Below are 23,307 nucleotides of genomic sequence, written 5' to 3'. Positions count from 1 at the left end.
TGTGGGACCCCAGATTCTATGTAATTTGACAGCTTGGCACCATCAGCTTTCTTCACCGCATTTGCTTATGTACCCACTTTGTCTTCAGCATTCGTGTCGGGGTAGGCTGGTGTGCTTCTTCCTTGTGGATTTTGTTGTTTTTTAGCTAGATGGCTGCCTGTTTGTCTTCAAGCCTTTAAGATCCCAGATGCTGTATCATTTGATAGCCGGGCACCATCTGCTTTCTTCCCCACTTTTGCTAATGTACCCCCTATGTCCTCAGCGATCAAGTAGGGGCAGGCTGGTGTGCTTCCTCCATGTGGGTTTTGTTGTCTCTCAGCTAGATGGTGCTTGTTTATCTTCAGGTCTTTAAGGCTTCAGGTGCTATATCTTTTGGTAGCTGGGCACCATCAGCTTTCTTCACCACACTTGCTTGTGCACTCATTGTCTTCAGTGACTTCAGGTGTTATATCTTTTGGTAGCCAAGCACCATCCGCTTTCTTCATATTTTCTTGTGCACCCATTGTCTTTACGATTGTGCCAGGCAGGTGAGCATCACAGACTGCTGAATTGTTAGAACAAAGTGTTCTTGTGTTAAGGGAGTATTTGTGCAGGGGTCCACTGTCCACCTGTTTTCTTAATACTCAGCCTATAAATATATGTACATAGATCTATTTCCCCCCGTGATATATACATGTATTTACATCTCTATGACTACCCTTTGCCTCCTCATTCTTTCCTCTTGTCCCACTATCATGTTCTGCCTTCATTTGGGTTTTAGGCAGTCCTCTCGGTTACATTGTTAAGAGTGACTATAGAGAAGGCTTTATGCAAGAGTTAAAGTAGTTTTACTTCTATGCTGTGGCTTTTCTAGAGTCTCAGCCAAATGCTTAGAATGGGCAGCAAAATCTCTTTCATGGAGGTGGTTGGAATTACTCATTTGTGACCACTGCATTCTCCATTCAGCTCATAGCTTCCCAGTAGCTATTCTCAGATAGGCTTTGTGGAGTCTTGCCTTGCCCATGTTCTTTCTGCTTAATGTTTGGGAAAGACTTACTAGGGGGGCTGCTATGCTCCTACTCTGTGAAACATCCTCCTCTATGATATTGTTACTACTAAGTTCTATTCAACTCTCGGCACCTAATTTCTACTTCTGCATCCTCGTCCGTCCGGATCTGCTGATGGTCTACATTGGGGCAGTCTGCAGTTTGTGCTGCAGCAAAGAGAAATCCAGGGAAGCCGGGGCCTCGCCTCTTGTGTCTCTCTTATATCAGTGACTGCTCTTCTTTGCTGTCTGTTTCTAACACCTGAAGACCTTTGCTTTATTTAGTTGGCCCAGTGTTATAGTTCTATGTGGCTAGAGGGAAATTCCAGGGCCATCTGTTCAATCAGAGCCAGCAACAGAAGTTGTGGGCTATACATTAGCAATACATGCACACATTGTTACAACATCATAGAATCCTTTATTAAACAAAAATATTAAAAATATCAACAATATAGATATATAAAATATCACTTTTCAAAATATCCTCCATCTAGGTCTGTACATGTCTGAAGGCATTATTTCCTTCTCTCTGTTATAAAACCCTTCCCCAGAGAATTCTGCACTCTTCTATTTTTATACAACACTGACGGCAAATTTGGCCTTCTTTAGGGACACAAATTGTGTTCCTTTTAAATGTTCTTTGAGTTTAGGAAACAATAATAAATCTAAATATCAAGGCTCTAGGGTGGATGGAGTAAGATTTTCCAATGTAATTCTCATAGCCCCATCTTTGCTACCCTTGAAAAATGAGCAGGTATATTGTTATGATGGGGAAACATATTTATCTGTACAACTTCCTTGGCCTTTTCCCCAAATGAAATGAAGTTTTTCATTCTCTTAAAACTTAATAAACCCCTATAATTGTCCTGTAGCTTTTGAGAAAACTTATCAAGATGACCACTTTAGAATCCCAGACACAGTTGCCACAATCTTTAAAAAAACAAAAAACAAACTCATATTTAATCACGAGTGTTATAAGAAGCCCTGGTGGCATAGTGCACAACACTATAATCAAAGTGGTGAAGCATTTCATCTTGCTTGGAGCCACAATCAGTGCTCATGGAAGCAGCAGTCAAGAGATCAAATGACGGATTGCATTGGGTGATTTTGCTGCACACGACCTCTTTAAAGTGGCTACTTTGAGGACTCAGATGCGCCTGACCCAAGCCATGGTATTTTCAATGGCCTCATATGCATGTGAAATATGGACATTGAATAAGTATCAGTAAGTCTGAATTATGATTCTGGCATAGAATATTGAAAATACCACGGACTGCCAAAAGAACAAACAGATTTATCTTGGAAGAAGTACAACCAGAATTCTCCTTAGATGCATGCATGGGAAAACTTGGCCTCACATACCTTGGCCATGTTGTCACGAGCGACCAGTCCCTGGAGAAGGACACCATGCTTGGTGAAGTAGAGGGGCAGCTTAAAAGTGGAAGGGCCTCAGCAAGATGACACAGTGGCTGCAACCAGGGGCTCCCACGTAAGAACACTTGTGAGGGTGCCATCGGACCAAGCAGCGTTTCGCTCTGTTGTCGATCGTCACTATGCGTTGGAACCAACTTGATGACATCTAACAACGATGAGTCCTGCTTATCTGTCAAGTGCTCCTTCAGCTGCCGTCTTCTCCAGAATTCTTCTTGAGTGTAACCTGAGTTAGGTGACCCTTTGGGGGTGGGTGTGTCCATACACACATCAATTGTGCAAAGCCCATTTGTACATTCATTGCCCTCATCATTCTCAAAACATTTCCTCTCCACCTAAGCCCCTGGCATCCGCTCCTCACTTTCCCCTCTCTCCTCATGAACCCTTGATAATTTACAAATTATCTTGTCATATCTTGCCCTGTCCAATGTCTCCCTTCACCCACCTTTCTGTTGTCCGTCCCCCAGGAAGGAGGTCACATGTAGATCCTTGTAATCAGTTCCCCCTTTCCAACCTACCCTCCCAGTATTGCCACTCACACCACTGATCCTGAAGGGATCATCCACCCTGGATTCCCTGTGTTTCCAGTTCCTATCTGTACCAGTGTACCTCCTCTGGTCTAGCCAGACTTGCAAGGTAGAATTGGGATCATGATAGTGGGGGAGGAGGAAGCATTTAGGAACCAGAGGAAAGTTGTATGATTCATCGTTGCTACATCGCACCCTGACTGGCTCATCTCCTCCCCGAGACCCTTCTGTAAGGGGATGTCCAGTGGCCTACAAATGGGCTTTGGGTCTCTACTGCACACTCCCCACCTCATTCACTATGATAAGATTTTTTGTTCTGATGATGCCTGATATCTGATCAGAGAGAGACTTTTCAAAGTTGTATCACATGAACCTGATTGTCAGTTTCTGTCCTCCATGCCCTCCACCCACTCACCAGTCTAAAATCTCAATGGCAGTGATGAAGTCTGTTCATATTGGAGTCTCTATAGCGTACTACAGATTTCGGCAATTTTTTCCCCAAAGAAGCGGATTGTATATGCTAAGTTTTGTTGGCCAGGTGGTCTCTCTTATATCAAATTTTAAAACTTGATTGAATTAAAACAAACAGATGGTGAGCTTTAGTTTTCCAGTTCCTGGTTTAGAACAGAATATGTCTAAGACATTTTCATTTAATAAATGCAGGCAATTGAATGAAATAATATTATTGGAAGTCTCAGAAGAAATGGAAGAGACCATGATCAATTGCCCATAAAAAGGAAAGACTTCATGGGAGTCTTTCGGAAGGAAAACAAGGCCAGCTGTGTGAAGGAGGCAGAGAGGTGAAAGGTGTTGTGCCAGGAAGCCATCCTGAGATGAGATCCTAAAACCCAGAGCAACTTAGTCAGGGTGAGTCCCGAAGGCAGCCAAGAGCAGGAAGAGCCAAACTGCAAGTACAAGCTGTGTCCTGGGCAGCACCCAGGGGCAAACCCAAGAGGAGTCAAGTTCTGTAGCCAAATTCAAAGCATCAGAATCCAGGAAGCTTCTGGAACTGTTCCTAGAGTGAGAATAACAAGGGCAAGAGGAAAGGGTGATCCAAGAGACTCTTGTGAATAAGACTGGCAGACCCCCAACATTTTTCTGTGAGTCACCAGCCACATGTGCATGGAGGAATCTATGGAAGGATTGACCTTGATCTTCTCAGGAGAATTTAGTGGTAAGGTCATATACTGAGAGATAAAGGGGGGCGGGAAGCTGAGACTTTGACATGGGAGGAACTTGGTTGTAGTTACAAGAGCAAATTCCCTCACAGTTCATGCAGGTCCAAAATAGAGCTGAAGACAGTGGAGGAAGCTGAGGTTGGATAACAGAAGGTTGTAACATATACAATGATTGAGTTTGTTAGTCAAGTTCTATTAATAGGTGTCAAAGATATAAATAAGTGGTTTGCTGTAGGATTGGGGTTTTCAAAGGACTGTGGCCACTGACAATAGTAGCCAGGAAATCTGGGCTGTCACTGAACATCTAACATGTGCAGAATGCTTAAGAGAATCCAGCTACAGTACAATGTACCTCTCCAACACAGAAACAATGCCAGACATGGGTTTTGTCTGATCAATGCTGGCTTTGGGGCATCATTATGAACACTGGTAAGTTAGCATCAGGCCCAGCAATTGAAAATTGACAGACAGGAGGTTATTGAATGCACATTCAGAATCCTTCTGGGGTGTCTTTCAGACCACTGCACATGGTTAACCGATCATCACAAATTCAAAATGTCTAACGGATTTCTTCCAGCTTTCCATCTGCTCCTAATCCATCTAAACTGCAGCCGTGCTACTGGAAGGACCTCAAACTAGCTAGAAGCAGGCCACATGAAATACTGCTGGAACCGATGAAGGGCATGAGAACCGAAGTTCCTACCTGAGAGCTGAATGGGGCTGGTAGAAGTTTTGCTTCTCTGACTCTGCTTTCTAAGACCCAGCATTTCAATGAGGGCCACAGAGATAGCTTCCAACATACTCCTTGGAGAAAGTCACAAACGTTAGCCTGGGCCTCTTATCCCAGATCTCTTGAAGGTTCTCTCTTTGTCTTGCTCCTCCTGTGTCCAAGAGGCTAGTGGAGCCCAAGGTAAATGTACGTCTCTGTGTCCCAGCTCTGCAGACCCTTTGCCACCATCTCAGATTCACTTTTTTGCACCTGACGTCTCATCTCTGTAAGTCAAACTGCCATCCAATAACCTGGTCAGATTCCCTTTGATCCCCATGCCTTCCACGAACTTGTCTAAATTTGGCCTGCCAAGTAGCTAGTTCAACTAGGTATTATCTATGGGTCCCATTTTATATGTCAGACACTCATCATGAATTCATAGCCTTCAGCAGGAGGCAGGTCAGAGATGAAGAAACCATGAACAGCGATAAGCTATCAAGCCGCAGAACTGAGGTGAGAGTACATGTTGGTCTGAATCTAAAAGTTAAAGTTTTAACTCCTTTATCAAATGACCTCTTAAGAACTGGCCAATCTTCCCTCTTATTGACTCATATCTTTAATCCCATTTTTCCATTTCCCTGGCCATTATTTCTCATTACCATTGAGTTGATTTGACACATGGCAACCCTGTAGGGCAAGGTAGACCCATCCTTATGGGTTTCTGAGACTGTCACTCTTTATGGGAGTAGAAAGTCTCCTCTTTCTCCATAGGAGTGGCTGGTGGTTTTCAACCACTAACCATACAGTTAGAAGCCTAACATGTAACCACTCTGCCAAAAAGTTTACTATGATACAGTTTGGTGAAGAAGAAGTAGGCTGTGGTGCCAAACAGACCCAAGTTTGAATTCCAGCTTCTTCTTTCATGTTTCTATGATCCTGGATTTACTCAATTACCTGTTCTAAGTTTTCTCATATGGTAAATGGAAATCATGGCTTTGTGTATGTGTATATGTGTGTGCACATATCAAAAGATTTTCCTTTTTTGAGTGTTTAATGAGATAATGTCAAGTTCCTTGGCACGGTGCCTCGCACATAGTACTGTTCAGTATGTGCCAACAGTGGTTATGGCCTTCATCATCCCCCCATCTCCATGCCCTTGACCACAGATGGCATCTCTGCACCCTCCTAAGCTGGCCGTGGGTGCCTTTTTCATCTTAGAAGAGACGGTGTGCTCTGGGGTCAAGTGGACCTGGATTTGGACCCCAGCTTTGTCCATCACTAGTTCTGGGAACTGAAAAGGTCATTTAATCTCTCGAGGCCCCACTTTCCTCATCTGTAAAATGAGAAGGAGGTTGCGATAAGGACTGGGTCACACCCAATACCCAATTGGTATTTAATACCCCTTATGTACATTAGTAGGAGCCCTGGTGGTATCGTGGTTACTCTTACTGCAAAGAAGTAAAGTCAGCTGTTCCAAACCACTAGCCGGGGGAGGTGGGGCTTCCCCTCCCATAAAGAGTTGCAGAAACCCACAAGGCAGTGCTGCCCTGTGCTAGAGGGCTGCTATGAATTAGCATCAACTCAATGTCAGTGTTTTACTTTGTTTTGTTTTTCAATCTACATTACTAATAAAAATTCTTGCTCTGATAGCTGCATCATTTCCCCACTTTAAATTTGTTCTCCTTTCTATTTATTTCTTTAGAAGATCTCCTCCGAGTGAGGAAGTTTTATCACTTCTTCATCTCTTGAGTTCTTCCTGTGGGTTCTCAGAGTGCTACATAAGGGAGAGCCAAAAGCTCATGGAAAGATAGAATGAAAAGATAAGGGGTTTTTTCCCATGAACTTCTTGAAGATCCCTCATATCGGTAGTCACACTGAAGTCTTTGTTTTGTGCAGTTCTTTTCAGCTCTTATAGTCTTTTTAACTCAGTCAATTCACATCTCTGGGAGGCCGTCCAACCTGGTCATCATTGTTCCTGATGAGAAACAGGTTCTGAGAGAATGAATGGCTGAGTCAAGGCTACTAGTGGATGCCTGAAGCCATAGCCCAGCAGGGTCACCACCCCTTTCTTCTACTGCATTCTTCACCTGTGTGACTACCACTCACCTAATACCAACAGCCTTTCTAATACGGAAATTACTTGCATTGTTCCCCAAGAGAGGATGAGCTCTGGTTCCTCTCCTCCCCTTACAGGCAACTTTCATGCTTTACTCACCTTTTTTAGACTTCTTACCTGCTAAGAAAGTTCCAATTATTGAGTGCCTATTGTGTGCCAGTAGTGATTTTACATGCATTATCTTATTTAAAATTTCATTTCATTCTCATCATAGATTGAAAAGGCTGATAATGTATGTGAAAGCACTATTGGCACATAACAGGTTCGTAAGGGAGCTGGAAACCCAAGGAGATTAAGTAATTGGGATTTGATCAAGTTTCTGCAGCTAGTTGGTGGCAATGCTTGGATTTGAATTGTTTCCCGGCTTTAAGACCAATGCCCTTTTTTTGACGGCATGTGATGTGGCTGAGTGCGTTCATGGAGAGGTGGCAGCAGTACCATCACACTGAATCAGATATATGCAGATCTTCTCTCTGGTCAGGCAATGTATCAGACACTGTGTGAGACACTGGATCAGCAGTAAGCTTGGCTCCCTAGAGGAGCTTACAATATAGTAGGGAAATAGACTCGCAACAGTAATGATAAATGTGACTGGATGTGGTTCCGAAGGAATCAGTTATCTGGCGTCAAAGAACAAAACATCATATCATTCTGTGCTCACCTCCATGATACGATCACTAAAGACAAACGGGTGCATAAGCAAATGTGGCGAAGAAAGCTGATGGCGCCCAGCTATCAAAAGGTATAGCATAAGCGGCCATCTAGCTCAGAAGCAACAGAGCCCACATGGAAGAAGCACACCAGCCTGTTCGATCACGAGGTGTCGAAGGGATCAGGTATCAGGCATCATCAGAACAAAAAATTCTTACCATAGTCAATGATGGGGGAGTGCAGAGTGGAGACCCAAAGCCCATTTGTGGGCCACTGGAGATCACCTTGCAGAGGGGTCTTGGGGAGAAGACGAGCCAGTCAGGGTGCGATGTAGCAACAATGAAAAATACAGCTTTCCTGTAGTTCCTACATGCTTCCCACCCCCGCACTATCATGATCCGAATTCTACCTTGCAAATCTGACTAGACCAGAGGATATACACTGGTATAGATAGGAACTGGAAACGGGGTATCCAGGGCAGATGATCCCTTCAGGACCAGTGGTGTGAGTGGCAATAATGGGAGGGTAGAGGGAGAGTGGGTTGGAATGAGGGAACCAATTACAAGGATCTATATGTGACCTCCTCCCTGGGGAACGGACAACAGAAAAGTGAGTGAAGGGAGACATTGGACAGGGCAAAATAATTTCTAAATTATCAAGGGCTTATGAGGGAGCAGGGAAGGAGGGGAAAAAATGAGGACCTGATGCCGGGGGCTTAAGTGGAGAGCAAATGTTTTGAGAATGACGAGGGCAATGAATGTACAAATGTGCTTTACACAATTGATGTAGGTATGGATTGTGATAAGAGTTGTATGAGCCCAATAAAACGATTAAAAAATTTTTTAAGATATGAAATAATTGATCAAGGATTCACTAGGGTGGGGGTGGGGGGAAAGAGGTGCTTATACCAAGGGCTCAAGTAGAAAATATTTTGGAAATGATGATAGCAACATATGCTTGATACAATTGATGTATGGAATTTGTAAGAGCCCCCAATAAAATGATTTTTATTAAAAAAATAAAATAAAATAAAATGTGACCAGAATAGGGCTTAGATCAGCTCTGGGTGTTGGCCCTTGGCAGGCTCTTGATAAAGTATGGATAAGAGTTGGCCAAGAAGAGAGCACAGAAGGAACAGCATGTGCTAAGCCACAGAGTGCAGGTAGAATGGGTCTAGAGCTAGGAGGTATTTTGGTATAACCAGCCAGGCTGGGCCTGGTCTCCCTTTGGCCAAGTGTACAAAGGTCATAATTGATGACCAGTTTTCCTCATAAGCAAGCAGCACTCTTGAGTTAGAAGATAACTAAAACACTCGCCCCACCCAGGACATGAATTGGAGAAACACCCAGAAGAATCTCCCATCTGCCTTCTCTTGAGAGATGAGAGATGAACCCAGAGCTTGCATTTCCCTTGATGTATTGGAAATAATGACCAAGTAACTGAATAGATTCACATGGTGATGTCATGGACTAAGGCAGAGTGTACCTCCCCTCTATTGCAGCCTAGGTTTGGGCCAATGTTTTTTTTTTTTAATTGGGGGCTCATACAATTCTTGTCATAATCCATATATACACCCATTGTGTCAAGCACATATGTACAATTGTTGCCCTCATCATTCTCAAACATTTGCCTTCCACTTTAGCCCCTAATATCAGCTGCTCATTTTCCCCCTCCTCCCCCCTTCATAATTCATAACTTCTTATAGTTTTGTCATAAGTTACACTGTCCAACGTCCCCAGGCCCTCTTCTCTGCTGTCCCTCCCTCTGGGAGGAGGCAATACATAGATTCTTGTAATCAGTTCCCTCTTTCTACCCCACATTCCCTTCACCCTCCAGGCCTCGCCCTTCTCACCACTGGTCCTGAAGGAGGCATCAGTCCTGGATTCCCTGTGTTTCCAGTTGCTATTTGTACCAATGTACATCCTCTGGTCTAGCCAGATTTGTAAGGTAGAATTGGGATCATGATATTGAGGGGGGGAAGCATTTAAGAACTAGAGGAAAGTTATATGTTTCATCGTTGCTGCCCTGCACCCTGATTGGCTCATCTCCTCCCCACAACCCTTCAGCAAGGGGGTGTCCAATTGCCTACCGATGGGCTTTAAGTCTCCACTCTGCACTCACCCACCTTTACAATGATATTTTTTGTTCTTTGATCCCTGATCCCCTCGACAACTCGTGGTCACAGAGGCTTGTGTGCTTCTTCCATGTGTGCTTTGTTGCTTCTGAGCCAGTTGGCCACTTGTTTACCTTCAAGCCTTTAAGACCCCAGATGCTGTATCTTTTGATGGCCGGGCACCATCAACTTTCTTCACCATCTTTGCTTATGCACGCATTTGTCTTCAGAGATTGTATCAGGAAGGTGGGCACCCACTGATTTGATTTTTAGTTCTTTGATGTCTGATAACTGGTCCCTTCTGCACCTCGTGGTCAGACAGGCTGGTATGCTTCTTCCATGTGGGCTTTGATGCTTCCCAGCTAGATGGCCGCTTGTTTATCTTTTGATAGCCAGTCACCATTAGCTCTCTTCACCACATTTGCTTATGCACACTTTTGTCTTCAGTGATTATGTCAGTAAAGGGGGCACCCACTGATCCCTTCTACACCTCATGGTCAGACAGGCTGGTGTGCTTCTTCCATGTGGGCTTTGATGCTTCTCAGCTAGACGGCTGCTTGTTTGTCTTCAAGCCTTTACGACCCCAGACGCTGTTCTTAATGTGCCCATGGAGGAGAGGATCACATAGTAACCTAGAAATAGGTCTCGTTCAGAATCGTTTTCTTTTCTTTTTTTGAAGTACTTCTATTGGCATACATTTCACATATCATACAATTCAATTGTTAGATCATATTAAGATTTGTGGAATCATCACCATCAATTTCAGAACTTCTCTTCTCATACTCATTATTCTTAGGTCCCCATGTCCCCCATCCTCTCCTTGGCGTGTCTCTCGGCACTTAGCAATTCAGTTACTGTCTCTGTGGATCTACCTATCCTGGAGTTCATATTCAGAAAATCATACAAAACACAAACAGGACGCTATCAAGCAAAAAAAAAAAAAAACCTACAGCAATCTCTAGACAAAACAGAAAAACCTCAAACAAAAAGCAGAAAATATTTAAAACCTGAAGCAACTTTAAAATTAGTCAAAAGGGAAATCAACTGATTAGACATTACATTCTAATGTAACTGTTGTGGTGCTGACTGTTAAGAGCCATCAAATCAATTCCGACTCACAGCGACCCGGTGCACAGCCAAACGAACACAGTGTGGTCCTGCACCATCATCATGCTGGAGACCATTGCTGCAGCCATGATGTCAACCCAACTCCTGGAGGGCCTTCCTGAACTACATCTGCCACAATCTACCGTACAATGCTCTTTGTCTGATAGTAAGACTGTTAACATCTCTGGACTATGTTCAGAGGGGACTTGCCAGAGGCTTAATTTATGTGGGGTCCCTGCAAATGAATTTCGGGCTTCCACTATTATCCGTCACCTCATGCAAACTGGGTGTTCACAGTTTAAGCTCTGATACCGTTCCTTCCCTCATATTTGAATTTTATTATTGACAATCCTTGGATCACACAGGCTGGTGTGCTTCTTCCATGTGGACTTAGTTGACACTTGTTTGCATGGCTGCTTGCTTCAAGACAAGCCTTTAAGACCCCAGACACTACAGAATCATTTTCTTAGTTGGTGAAGCAGGATGGAAAGTTGTTCCCACGCTAGGTCACCAGGTGCAAATATTAGTTGGGCCCACCTAGCTCAAGTTTCTCAGTTAAAATGTTCTTTAACTGGAGTTTTTCTAAAACCAACTGAGGAATTGTGAAAACTGATCTAACCCTGTGATCACTATATGTAGCTTGTTGAGGACGGTGCTGTTCGGTGCCATCACACCAGTGCTGGCTCACAGGAACCCTTTGTACATGCGAACAAGACACTGTCCAATCCTCACTGTCTCGCCACTCATTGCTCGGCTTGCGCCACTGTTGCGGCCACTGTGTTGATCGATCTCCTTGAGGGTCTTCCTCTTGTTCACTGACCCTCCTCTGTTCCAAATAAGATGTCCTTCTCTGGGGAACTGGTCCCTCCTGACAACATGTCCAAAGTACGTGAGATGAAACCTCAACACCCTCCCTTCCCAGGAGCCTTCGAGTTGCACTTCTTCCAAGGCCGATCTGTTCGTCCCCCTGGCTCCCTGCCATCAGTCAATTGCAATCAGAGCGACCCAACAGCAGAGTGAAAAGCCTCATCTTTCTCCCAAGGAGCAGCTGGTGGTTTCAAACTGGCCATTTTCCAGGCAGTCTGTGGCATATCCAGTGTTCTCTGCTCTCTTCATAATTCAAATGCATCAAATATTTCCCAATCTTCCTTCTTACTTGTCCAGCTTTCACATGCGGCGATGGAAAATATCCTGACCTTGGTCCTCAGAGTGACAGCTTTGCTTTTTTAACACTTTCAATATCTCAGCCCCGAGTTGCTGGCCCTGTGGTTTAGGTGCTGGGCTGCGAACCGCAAGGTCAGCATTTCAGACCACCAGCCCCTCCACAGGAGGAAAATGACGTGATGCGCACCTGTGAAGAGTTACGGTCACAGAAGCCCTAGCTGAGTCTATTTGATAGAAGGGGCTTTGGGGCTTTTTAGTGTCACCACATCCAAATAATATGCAGAAATAAATGATGCATGGTGCTGATGTTTGACATTAAGGCTCACATCTCCCCCACCCCCCAGGCTTTGATAAAACTCCAGAATCCAGTTCTTTCTTGGCCCTACCCAGATATGTTTCTGCTCTCCCCCTGATCTTGTGTATGCATTAATTCCCTCCTGTGTACCACTACAGTCACCATCCGGTGTGTTTGTCACCAAACCACTGTGGACTGGTCACTTCCATGTATCCAGTCCTTTAACTGTGCTAATCTACCTGCCCTGATCCTGGAAGGGACAGAAAGCCAGGAGAAGACAATGTTTATTTTATTCCTGAGAATTTCTAAAGGCCCTTATCCACTTTTTATTTTCTGTTCCTTGTTCCTCTTTCCAGCTCTCCACTAGGGTTTTCCTCCCCACTAATAGTCCATTCTGATGATGTACCTAAAATTCAAATGTGATCAATGTCTTCCCCCTGACCAGAACCCTTCAGTGGGGTCCAGACCCCTGCAAATGACATTCCAATCTCCTAAGCAGACAAACAAGGCCCTCCACAAGCAGGCCCTTCCCTCCCTCCCCAGCATCGTTCTCTGGTGCTCCCCTGGACAGTGTGTAACCCAGCGATGCTGCATAACTATGCCTCCCCAAACACACAGTCTGATTTAATGTTTCTGAGTCTGCCAAAAATGGCCATTTCTCCCTCTCCCACTCTACAAATCTGATCGGCCTTGCCAATCTCAGCTGCCCCCTCCCTGAGACGGTCCCGGATGAAATCCATGTCTCTAGGCCATCTCTGTGTCTTGGCCCCACATCTTCTATTGCCCCATCTGCACTTTCCCAATACTTACTTGCTTACTACTTCTAAGAATGGGAAATTCTGCACAAATCCTAACACAAAAGAAGGCAAAAGCAGTGGTTAAAGTGTCATCCTTGTTAAATGACATCTCCTCTGTATCACCTAAGAGACTCGTGTTTTAGTCACATGTTAACTGCATCCTGGTTGGCTTCCCCAGGTCGGGCCAATCACTGGTCTGCAATCATTGGTGGATCCCACTCCAAGAATTACGTGCTGTGGGAATACGGAGGATACGCCAGTGAAGGTGTCAAGCAAGTAGCAGAATTGGGTTCCCCGGTGAAAATGGAGGAAGAAATTCGACAACAGGTAAGAAAATACAGAATTGACCAAAAAACAAATAATAGGATGAAACCCTTCCTTAGGTTTCTGTCCCAGGAACTTAATGTGTTGGGCAAAGAGTGCATTGAAAGCTAAGTCTCTTTACTGAAGTTAGGGACTTTGTTTTTACTATTGAAGCACCAGACAGAGGTCGAGGGGTTCATCTTCCTGAAAGCATTTGTGCTCTCTCCTCCGTGCGATGCCTTGTTGTCATGTCACTAGTCTACTGAGAGTCACTGCGGGGAATGATGGCTTTTCTCACTGGGGTAAAGGGTCAGGGATTGATATTCAAGCTGTCTAAGCCAATACTGCCATCTCTGAAAATAAGAATGCATGTACGGACACATTTTTCTGTGTCTTCAGGATGTTGACATATCAGCTATCAGAAGCACCGTAGACTGAACTGTGTTTTATGTTCCGTGTCCTGGGGGCCCAGCAGCCCACTCTCTAGGCCCCCATTCATCCCACAGAGAGAGAAGAGGAAAATGATCCTCTAATGCTCTTTGATTTGTTTATCCTCCAATGCCATCATGCTTCAGCAAAAGGCTGAGCCAGTCAGCACTAGAAAGAGGCTGAGAAGAGAATTTTGGAAGGGCCCTGGGTTTCAAGGGCCCCAATCCTAGTGAGGCAGCATCCCCTTGAACTGTCACTACCCAGCCTGAAGATACCCAGTAGAGCAGTAGGTTAAGTATTGGGCAGCTAATCAAAAGGTCAGTGGTTCAAAGCGACCAGCTGCTACACAGGACAAAGATGAAGCAGTCTGCTTCCATAAAGATGGACAGGCTCAGAAACCTCCTGTCACAGTGCTACTGTGTCCTGTGAGCTGGCATCAACTGGAGAGCCGTGGGGTTTCTGGGTTATTTTTTAACGCCGCCTGAGACAGCGCAGTGGCAGCTGGGTCCCGCTGCACACCAAGAGCTGTGGAGGTAGGAAAAAAAGGGAGAAAACTCTACTTGGAGTGTGGCCATTTCACAACACAGGGTCCTGAGACGCTGCCAATCTCTTCGTACTCTGGCCCTTCACCTCCTGAGGGAAAGCAGGGGCCTCCAGACCGAAAAGGCTCAGTGATCACAGGAACGGATTCCACCTGCCCACCTCAGCACAGGGTGTGCATGCTCAGACCACTTGGGGGCGGACCAGCTAAGGCCTTAGTGATTCCCCTTGAAATCTACCAGCTGGACTCCGCACTCGCACGACTCCCCAGTTGAAGCCAATGAAGGTCGCCTGACTCTGACGACACTCCCTGGAGGAATCTTTTTGGAGCAGAGCCTAAAATGCTGGTGTTGGTGGTTAATTTGATCTAAAGACTTCTTGTTATTTTTTTCTGGAGAGTAGGGAGGAAAAAGAGTTGAACCAAATCTTCTAAGATCCCATATTACTCGTCAGAAGTTTAGCCGTCTCACCGCTTGGCGCTCCTCTGACACGGGCTGTCGTGCGTAGTAGCTGGCATCGTTTATTCAGACATTAGCTTGACCGTGCCCTTCTTTAAGACCACGGAGGGTCTCCATGCTGGCCCCATGCTAGCAGACCTGTCACGGGGGGACCTTTGCTTGGGATTCACATCACTGACACATTGGCTTGTCAAGATCTGATGTGCAGTGAAAGTCATTTGTCCCAAATCACGGTTAAAATACAAAAGTTTACAAATAAGGCCAAGGCACTTCAGGTGCTGGCTTTCTTGAGAGGTTTCTATGGAGAAATCCTGAGACTCGATTGTGCTAGTGAATGCCCTCTGTCACGTGTCCTAGCAACAAAAGCAGTGACCCTTCATGTATGAGACCCTCCCAGCCTAAAGAATACCTATCTTGGAAAACATTCCGTACTTGGGGGTGGGGGGGGCTCTTGGTCTTATCCTCTGTACCAGCCAGGCAAGGCCTGTCTACTCCCGCTGACCAGTCTTCCTGACTTACAGCCACCAGAATAAGCTTCCTGCTGGCACTGCGTATGGACATTATGCAAGCCTCCGCCTCCCTCAGTACCTTCCAAAGTGCCCTCACAGCTGGCCAGAGAGAGAGATACTATTATCCTCATTTTACAAACAAGGAAACTGAGGCACAGTCGTCGTAAGAGAACACCATATGTAGGATCTGAACATAAGCCTTTCTGGCTCCACCGCCTGTACAAAGGTCCAGCGACCTAATTTGGAAGGCCCAATGAAAAATCAAAATGTGAGAGACCCCTTGTTTAAGACATATCAAGAATTCCAGGACGGTGACCGCAGCACACAAATCAAGCTGAGCCCCAGGCCCGGCTGATTAGCCAAGTCACAAACTTGTGAAGTCAGCCTTGCCCATATAGCTCCACTGCCCCACAAAGAGACTTTTCTCACTAGCAACGGCAGACCTACCCAATAAGTGAGGTGAGCATGGGCCTGCTTGTACTTACCATTCTGCAGTGACCCATGTCATGTGGGTGTCATGAGAGCAAGTTAAGCCTGGCCTTCTTTATGCCAACTGATACATCTGTAGTGAACAATTTCCACCTGGGTCTAAGGTCTTGCTTACCTTGCTTACCAGGTGCTCCAGTCCTGTCCAGGATTAGAAATTTGAAAAGAGACTTTGATTCAATAGGAAGGTCCTGTGGGCTTGAGGAAGAGACAGATACCAGCCATATCAGGAAACAGAATCTTGGATGTGGTGAAGAAGCATGGAATTGTGCAGTATATATTAGTAAATAAGCACAAGTGAACCCATGCTTACCTTGCTTATTGGGCATTCTAGCATCATCGCTTGCTAGCCTCTGCATCAGCCTTCTGGAATCATGTCATGCTTCAAAATCCCCCACTCCTTGGAAAATCCATTCAACAGAAAGATGCCAGATCCCTTCACTTCCAAACAATTCCTAGTTTGTCCCCTGCAAGCACATAATTCATTATACTTTTTTTCCGTAAGTCAGGTAAGAAGCACCATGAAAGGAACAAGAGTATGCATCCTCCCAGAATATAAAGGTGTCCTCTCAATAACTGGGGAATGTGTTTGAACACAGCGACGAGCTAACACTGTGTTCTCAGCCTTTAATACCTTATATCCTACCAATCATTCTATCAAAGAACTCAAGTCCAACCACGATGAAAATAAAAAGCCCTTTTTCCCTCCAGAAAGATGTCTATATGCTTACTAGCACTCTCTTATGATAGACTTATCATTCACTGCAAGTTTCAAGGGCATTGAAACTCACAAAGGATATTGTTGGAAGTAAAATTTATGCTAATAGATTTCCAACACAAATGAACAAAAATAATAATTCCATTAGTAGTGGAAAATTGTAATAATACTTTGATTATAAATTTTAATGTTATACTAACTGTAAAACACACCAGGAAAATTAATGAAAAATTATAGCAGTGCTATCAGCAATCATGATGTTAGTGTCTAGAGAGGGTGGGGAAGGGCGCAGTGTGTACTCTTTAGAGGAGAATGGAGGCAAATGCTTCTTCTATGGGGACTAGGAATGGAAACTTCTAGACTATGGCCTAGCAGGCCACAAATGGGTAGGCCATGGCAGGTGGAGGCAGTAAGAAATGGTAGGTTGCACTTGTAGGTAGATTGGAAACCCAAAGCGGAAGAACGCAATGTCATTGTTATGGAAACTCTGCATCCCACTTAAGACCATTTCTACCTTCTGCCAGCACACATGGATGAGGGATGTACTAGACCTTGTTCTCTGTTCGTTGCTGGTCCAAAGATGGTGGCACCATTCACCCAGTATTCATGCTCAAGAACCTAGCAAGCATCCTCCTTGAGTCTTCCTCCACCCACTCTCTAGCTTCTCTGTTAAATTCACGCAGTTCACTCCACCCTGCTTGCCCCACTCCATCTCAGTGAACAAAAGTTATAAACACACACATAACTGTCATCAAGTCAGTCCAGCTAATAGCTTGTGTGTGTGTGTAATACATAGTTTAGTGGAAATGTCCCCTCCTCTAAGAAGAGCAAGTTTGGAGCCTCATCTCTGAAACGTCCTTCCCTAAGTCTGCGTCATCATTATTTGTTTCCCTGACTGCCTCCCAAGGAAACAATGAGTCCCTTGGAAGCAGACATGCTTCCCTGCGCCGCCATGTCAAACTGAACTCGGCTTCTTTTCATGCTATCGGATTCCTCCATTATGACTCCTTTTGTCCCTTCAATCATTTTAAACATGTCTAATGGTCTCTCTCAGATCATCCTGTGATCTCCGATGCCGTTGTTCTTGTTGTTCGGTGCCATGGAGCTAGTTCTGACCTATTGTGACCCTGTGCCAACAGAAAGACACACCACACAGTCCGGCGCCATCGCTGCAATGGTTCCGATACCTGAGCCCAATTGAACCCACAATGTCCATCGATCTCATTCAAGGCCCCCCTCTTCTTTGCTGCTGCCCCTCCACTTCACCATGCATGATGTCCTTCGACAGTGAGATAGTTTATTGTGCCAGCCTGGCTGATAAACGCACGTGGGATTGACTGAGGGGCAGAGAGATGGATGGCTTGGTGAGCCTTGCCTTTCTTGTCTCTCGCTCTGTGATCATCGGACCAGTGTGCGGCTGCCTTGCTTGTTCTATGCTTCAATTTAAAGGCTACACAGCCTGTGGACTGTGTTGCTGTGAGTTGAGGTCCCTTTAAGACTTCTCTGGAGCTGGGGACTGGCGATTGGTGACCTGCCTTGTGATTGGTTGCTGTGCTGACATAGCCTAGCTCTCTCTACAAATAGAGGAAGATCTGGCATCAGATAGAGACTTGAAGGACTGCTAGTCTCTCAACTTTCTCTCACGACGACGTGAGTTGCACTAAGCCATTTATAGTGCTTCTAATTTAACTGTTTATTTCTTGTATCGTATATTTATCTGTATATGATTTAACATTTCATTTCTCGTTATATATCTAATTATCTTTATAAATAAATATATTATATTATCAGGAATATGGTTTTATCTCTCTAGAGAACCCTGTCTAACACAGACAGGGACTGGTCGCTCCCAACAATATGTCCAAAGTGTGTAAGACAAAGTCTTGCCACCCTTCCTATAAGGAGCACTCTGGCTGTACTTCTTCCAAGACAGATCGATGTGTCCTTTTATCAGCCATGGTACTATCGGTATTCTTCTCCAACACCACAATTCAAATGCATCGATTCTTCTAAGGACTTCTTTATCCAACGTCCCGCTTCCACACGCATAGGAGGCAATGGAAAATACAATGGCTTGTGTTAGGGACAACTTGACTCCCAAAGTAACAGCCTTGATTTCTCAATACTTTAAAGAGGTCTGCTGCAGCAAATCTACCCAGTGTAACAGCTCTAGACTGCTGCTTCCATAAGCATTGATTGTGGATCCAAGCAAGGCAAAATCCTGGACAACTTCAACCCTTTCTCCATTTATCATGATGTTACCCATTGGTCCAGTTGTGAGGATTTTTGACCTTCTTTACATTGAGTTGTAATCCACACTGAAGGTTACCACTCTGATGCCCTCCTTTGTATCTCTCAGAAATTAAGGAACTTATTTTCCTTTTCATTTAACTTGCTCTTTCCACCCATCCCTAGGTTGCTTTTTTTTTAAAATTATTATTATTTGTTCATCTTTAGCAATTTTTCCCCTTTCCTGTGAGAGGGGAAAACTTGCAATGCCTCCACAAAACGATGTTCGATTTCCTTCTCCTGATCTCACCTGGTTTTCCTGTTGTTTCTTACCATGGGGCTCCTCCCTGCATGGTTCCTGTCAACATGGGCTCTTCCTTTACACACAGGAAAGGCTGGGGAGATTCTATTTCTGAAGGCGACTTCTTTTAACGCAGGGTGCTGGGGGGATGGCAAGCTTCCCGGCCATATTCCGGAGGTGGTTAGTGTAACCTTTTCTCATCCTCTGCTCATAAACAGGGTAGCTACTCAAAATGCCCAGCTCTCTAGGGTTGTCTTTCTGAGGTTTCACATCCCATCAGCTCAAGACTTCCCCTTGTCTTCCTGCCTGTCTCCAGCCCAGGGAGCCCATATCCCAGCCCAAGGTCACCATGCATCAGCTCTTGCCTTCTGTTCTGGGTTAGACTTCTCTCCCCATTTCTGACATGTGGGGAGTTTTTCTAAACTCACCTAGATTTTTTTTAAATATATATTTTGCTCAGCACTTCCTTGTAGCAAGAGAGAACCTTTTGCATAAAGTTCATCTTCCATGTTTCTAGATGTTCACTAGACTATCCCCCGTACCTAAGAGTATCTCACACATAATGAGATGCTCAGTAAATAGCGATTAATTAACAATTGAGCCAGGAATATCTCTTCTATTAAACCATTGTGTTAGACAGGGTTCTCTAGAGAAACAAAACCAGAATGCTAATACTTTTATATATGTTTACACAGATAGATATAAACAGTTACTTAAAGTATAGAGCACTACAAATAGCCCAGTGCAACTCACTCCCATGAGACAGTTGTGAGACACTGGAAGTCCTTCAAGTCTTGAGGGCCACCAGGTAGTCCTCTATAGAGCAATTCAGGCTATCCAGGCACAGGCAGCAAACAGCAAGGCAGGTCACCAACAGTCAGCCAGATGACAGGGCCTGACAGTCCCCAGCTCAAGCAATGTATACTCCAGTAGTGTGGCAAAGCAGGTCTTAAAGGAATCTCAAACTACAGTGACACAGTCCATGGGTTAGGTGTCCCACAGGTAGTGAAGCTTGCAAACTGAGGCACAGAACAAGGCAGCCGCACACTGGTCTGATGATCAAAGAGCAAGAGACAAGAAAGGTGAGGCTCACAGAGCCATTTATCTCTCTGCCCTTCAGTTAATCCCAACATGTGTTTATCGGCCAGTTTGACACAATAAACTAACTACCTCAACCATGAATGCTGAAAGAGCCCTCCGCCCAGGAAGTGTGCACAAGACAAACAACGCCACTCTTCAGGTTTACATAGGGTTCAAGGCTTCCCTGGCCATTTTTTTTTTTTAGTTCTGACTCATGAAGACGCCATATGTGCCAACAGAGAACGATGCTCTCCGGGGCTTATAATGGCTGTGAGCTTGGAGAAGTAGATTGCCAGGCCTCAGTGGTGCCATAGTTCATAGCTGAGCACAGGCCACTAGAGGCACATGACACTGTTGTTGTTGTTGTTGTTAGGTGCTGTCTACTCACTTCTGATTCACAGCAGCTCGATGGAGCAGAGTAGAACTGCTCCCTGGGTGTCGGTGTCTGTAAATCGTTATGGAAGCTAACGGCCTCATCTCCCAAGGAGCAGCTGGTGGTTCAACTCGTAGAACTCCCCATTAGCAGGCCATTGCATTCCCAACAGTGCCACCAAGACGCATCGAACCCCAATACAGACGTCAACTATTGCTTCTTCAAGAGGTTTCGCTGTTGCAGAGTACTTGAGTGAGCTGCAGGTTCACTGCACTACCTGTGGCTCAAGAATCAATAACAAGCAGGTGTTCTTTTTCTTTAAAGTTGAAACTGTTTAGAAGTTTCTGGGAAAGGCTTGAAAAGGTTTGAGAATTTTCATTCCTCATCTTCTTCAAATCCTAAGAGATAGCCTGTGGCTACTAAAATGTTGTGACTCTGATTTTTATGCTTTCTAAACTTTTAATCACTTTCTTTTTATTTAAAAGCATTGCCTGATGTCAGGTGTTTTCCATGAATCACAGCATGCTGCTGCATTATCCAATTAAGAAAATCATGTGTATTCATTCCTTCTCCCCTTTTCTCTTCATCAGCTTTGATTTCTAATGATAAAGCCCCCATCGTCCTCACTGCTTTTGTAGAAGTTATCTGGCATAATGGAGAAGAGCACATTTCCTAGGTTCAACTATGCTGACTCTACCACTTCCTGACTATCGTGCTGAGTCCGTAGTTACTGGGAGGATGAAACCAGCTGCTAAGTAGACAGCGGGTGGCCCAGAGCCTGGGCTCGCTTCTGGTTGTTAGGGACCATCCGGTCGGTTCGGACTCATAGCCACCCTATATACAACAGAAGGAAACATCGCCCAGTCTTGCACCATACATACATCAGTGTGTAAAGCACATTTGTACATTCATCGCCCTCATCATTCTTAAAAACACTTGCTCTCCATGTAAGCCCCTGGCATCAGCTCCTCATGTTCCCCCTCCCTCCCAGCTCCCTCATGAACCCTTGATAATTTATAAATTATTATTTTGTCATATCTTGCACTGTCCGACATCTCCCTTCACCCACTTTTCTACTGTCCATCACCCAGAGAGGAGGTTATATGTAGAGCCTTGTCATCGGTTCCCCCTTTCTACCCCATCCTCCCAGTATCGCCACTCTCACCACTGGTCCTAAAGGGATCATCTATCCTGGATTCCCTGTGTTTCCAGTTTCTATCTGTACCAGTGTACATCCTCTGGTCTAGCCAGATTTATAAGGTGGAATTGGGATGATAGTTGTGGGGGAAGAAGCATTTAGGATCTAGAGGAAAGTTGTATGTTTCATCGTTGCGACACTGCACCCTGACTGGCTCATCTCCCCATGACCCTTCTGTAAGGGGATGTCCAATTGCCTACAGATGAGCTTTGGGTCTCCACCCCGCATTCCCCCTCATTCACAATGATATGATTTTTTTTGTTCTTTGATGCCTGATCCCTTCGACACCTCATGATTGCACAGGCTGATGTGCTTCTTCCATGTGGGTTTTGTTGCTTCTCAGCTAGATAAAGGCTTGAAAGTAAAAAAGCAGCTAAGGCCCCAAATGCTATATCTTTTGATAGTCGGACACCATCAGCTTTCTTCACCACATTTGTTTATGCACCCGCTTTGTCTTCAGTGGTTGTGTCGGGAAAGTGAGCATCATGAAATGCCAGTTTAATAGAATGGAGTGTTCTTGCATTGCCGATCTCACTTCTAAGGAGCATGCTTATGGTACTTTTACTGAGACATATTTATTCATTCTTTTTGGCAGCCCAAGGTACGTTCAATATTCTTCACCAACACAACCTTAAAAATGCATCAGTGTCCCCTGGTCTCGCTTATTCCTTCTCCAGCTTTCACATGCATGTAAGGCCATGAAAAACTCCACAGCTCACTAAATGTTACCAAGTATTACTACATTTTCATTCTTAGGTCTCTGCTTTCTAGTCAGTAAAATGAGGGGTTTGTCCTAAGAGTCCATCCAAGAACTAGGAAATGAAGTGATTCTCATTCCTCAAGTTCTAATTGTTCGCATTCATACTGGCACTCCTCAGAGTTTGAGAGCCCCCAGAGGATAAAGCCATGACTGGCCATCACCCTTCCCCCTGCTTAGCTTCCTCCTGCCCCATTACTCCAGCTCCACCGCAAAGCTCCCAGCGCATTCTGACTCCATGTCTGTGCTCATACTCTTCCCTGCCTTGGAAGGCCCTTAGCTGGAGTGCTCACTGGAGCTGGTTCAAGTCCACCTCCAAACGAGACCTAGAAGCAGCCCAGAAGGGGATAGATATGATGCCCTCCTCGTAGCTAATAGGACATGAACTAACGGACTGCAATGAGGTCAAGGCTTTCAAGCCTAAGGAAGGTGTCTTAAGGATGTCTCTTTTGACTGTGAGAACAGGACTCCACTCAGAGTAGCTCAAGAAAGAGGAAGAAGATATTGGAGAGCGAAAGGAGGGTTCTTAAAAATCCATGTTTGAAATGATTCAGAAAGTCCTAGGAGAACTAGCCCTGGAAGATCTCAGGCTAAGACAACCATGTCTCTGTTGGCTCCCCAACCCACCCCCAGACACATGGTCTTTTCTATCCTTTTCCATGCGCATTCCTCCTTCTGTCCTTTCTCAGCAGAACTCCGCCTCCACTTACTTGTGCTGCACATGGCCCCAGATGTTGGCTATATGACCCACACTTTGGTTTCCCAAAGCTAAATGAGCAGCTTGGGTGACTCTTCATTCAAATACTGGGGGGGG

At 45.0% G+C, this 23,307-nt stretch overlaps 1 protein-coding gene across 1 annotated transcript in view; it reads left to right on the top strand.

The window, feature by feature from the left end:
• SPON1 (spondin 1) overlaps positions 1-23,307 on the top strand; it is a 377,921-nt gene that overhangs the window by 216,250 nt on the left and 138,364 nt on the right. The window contains exon 6 of the mRNA XM_004711560.2: positions 13,291-13,439. Coding sequence (XP_004711617.1) covers positions 13,291-13,439 — 149 coding nt within the window. The remainder of the gene's footprint in view (positions 1-13,290; positions 13,440-23,307) is intronic.

This window comes from Echinops telfairi, unplaced genomic scaffold (genome assembly GCF_000313985.2).
Source record: "Echinops telfairi isolate 266 unplaced genomic scaffold, ASM31398v2 ScPeMD7_60;HRSCAF=208, whole genome shotgun sequence".
In the NCBI taxonomy this organism is placed as follows: Eukaryota; Metazoa; Chordata; class Mammalia; order Afrosoricida; family Tenrecidae; genus Echinops; species Echinops telfairi.
Note: the sequence above shows the minus strand (reverse complement) of the source record. Positions and strands in the feature narration are given on the sequence as shown.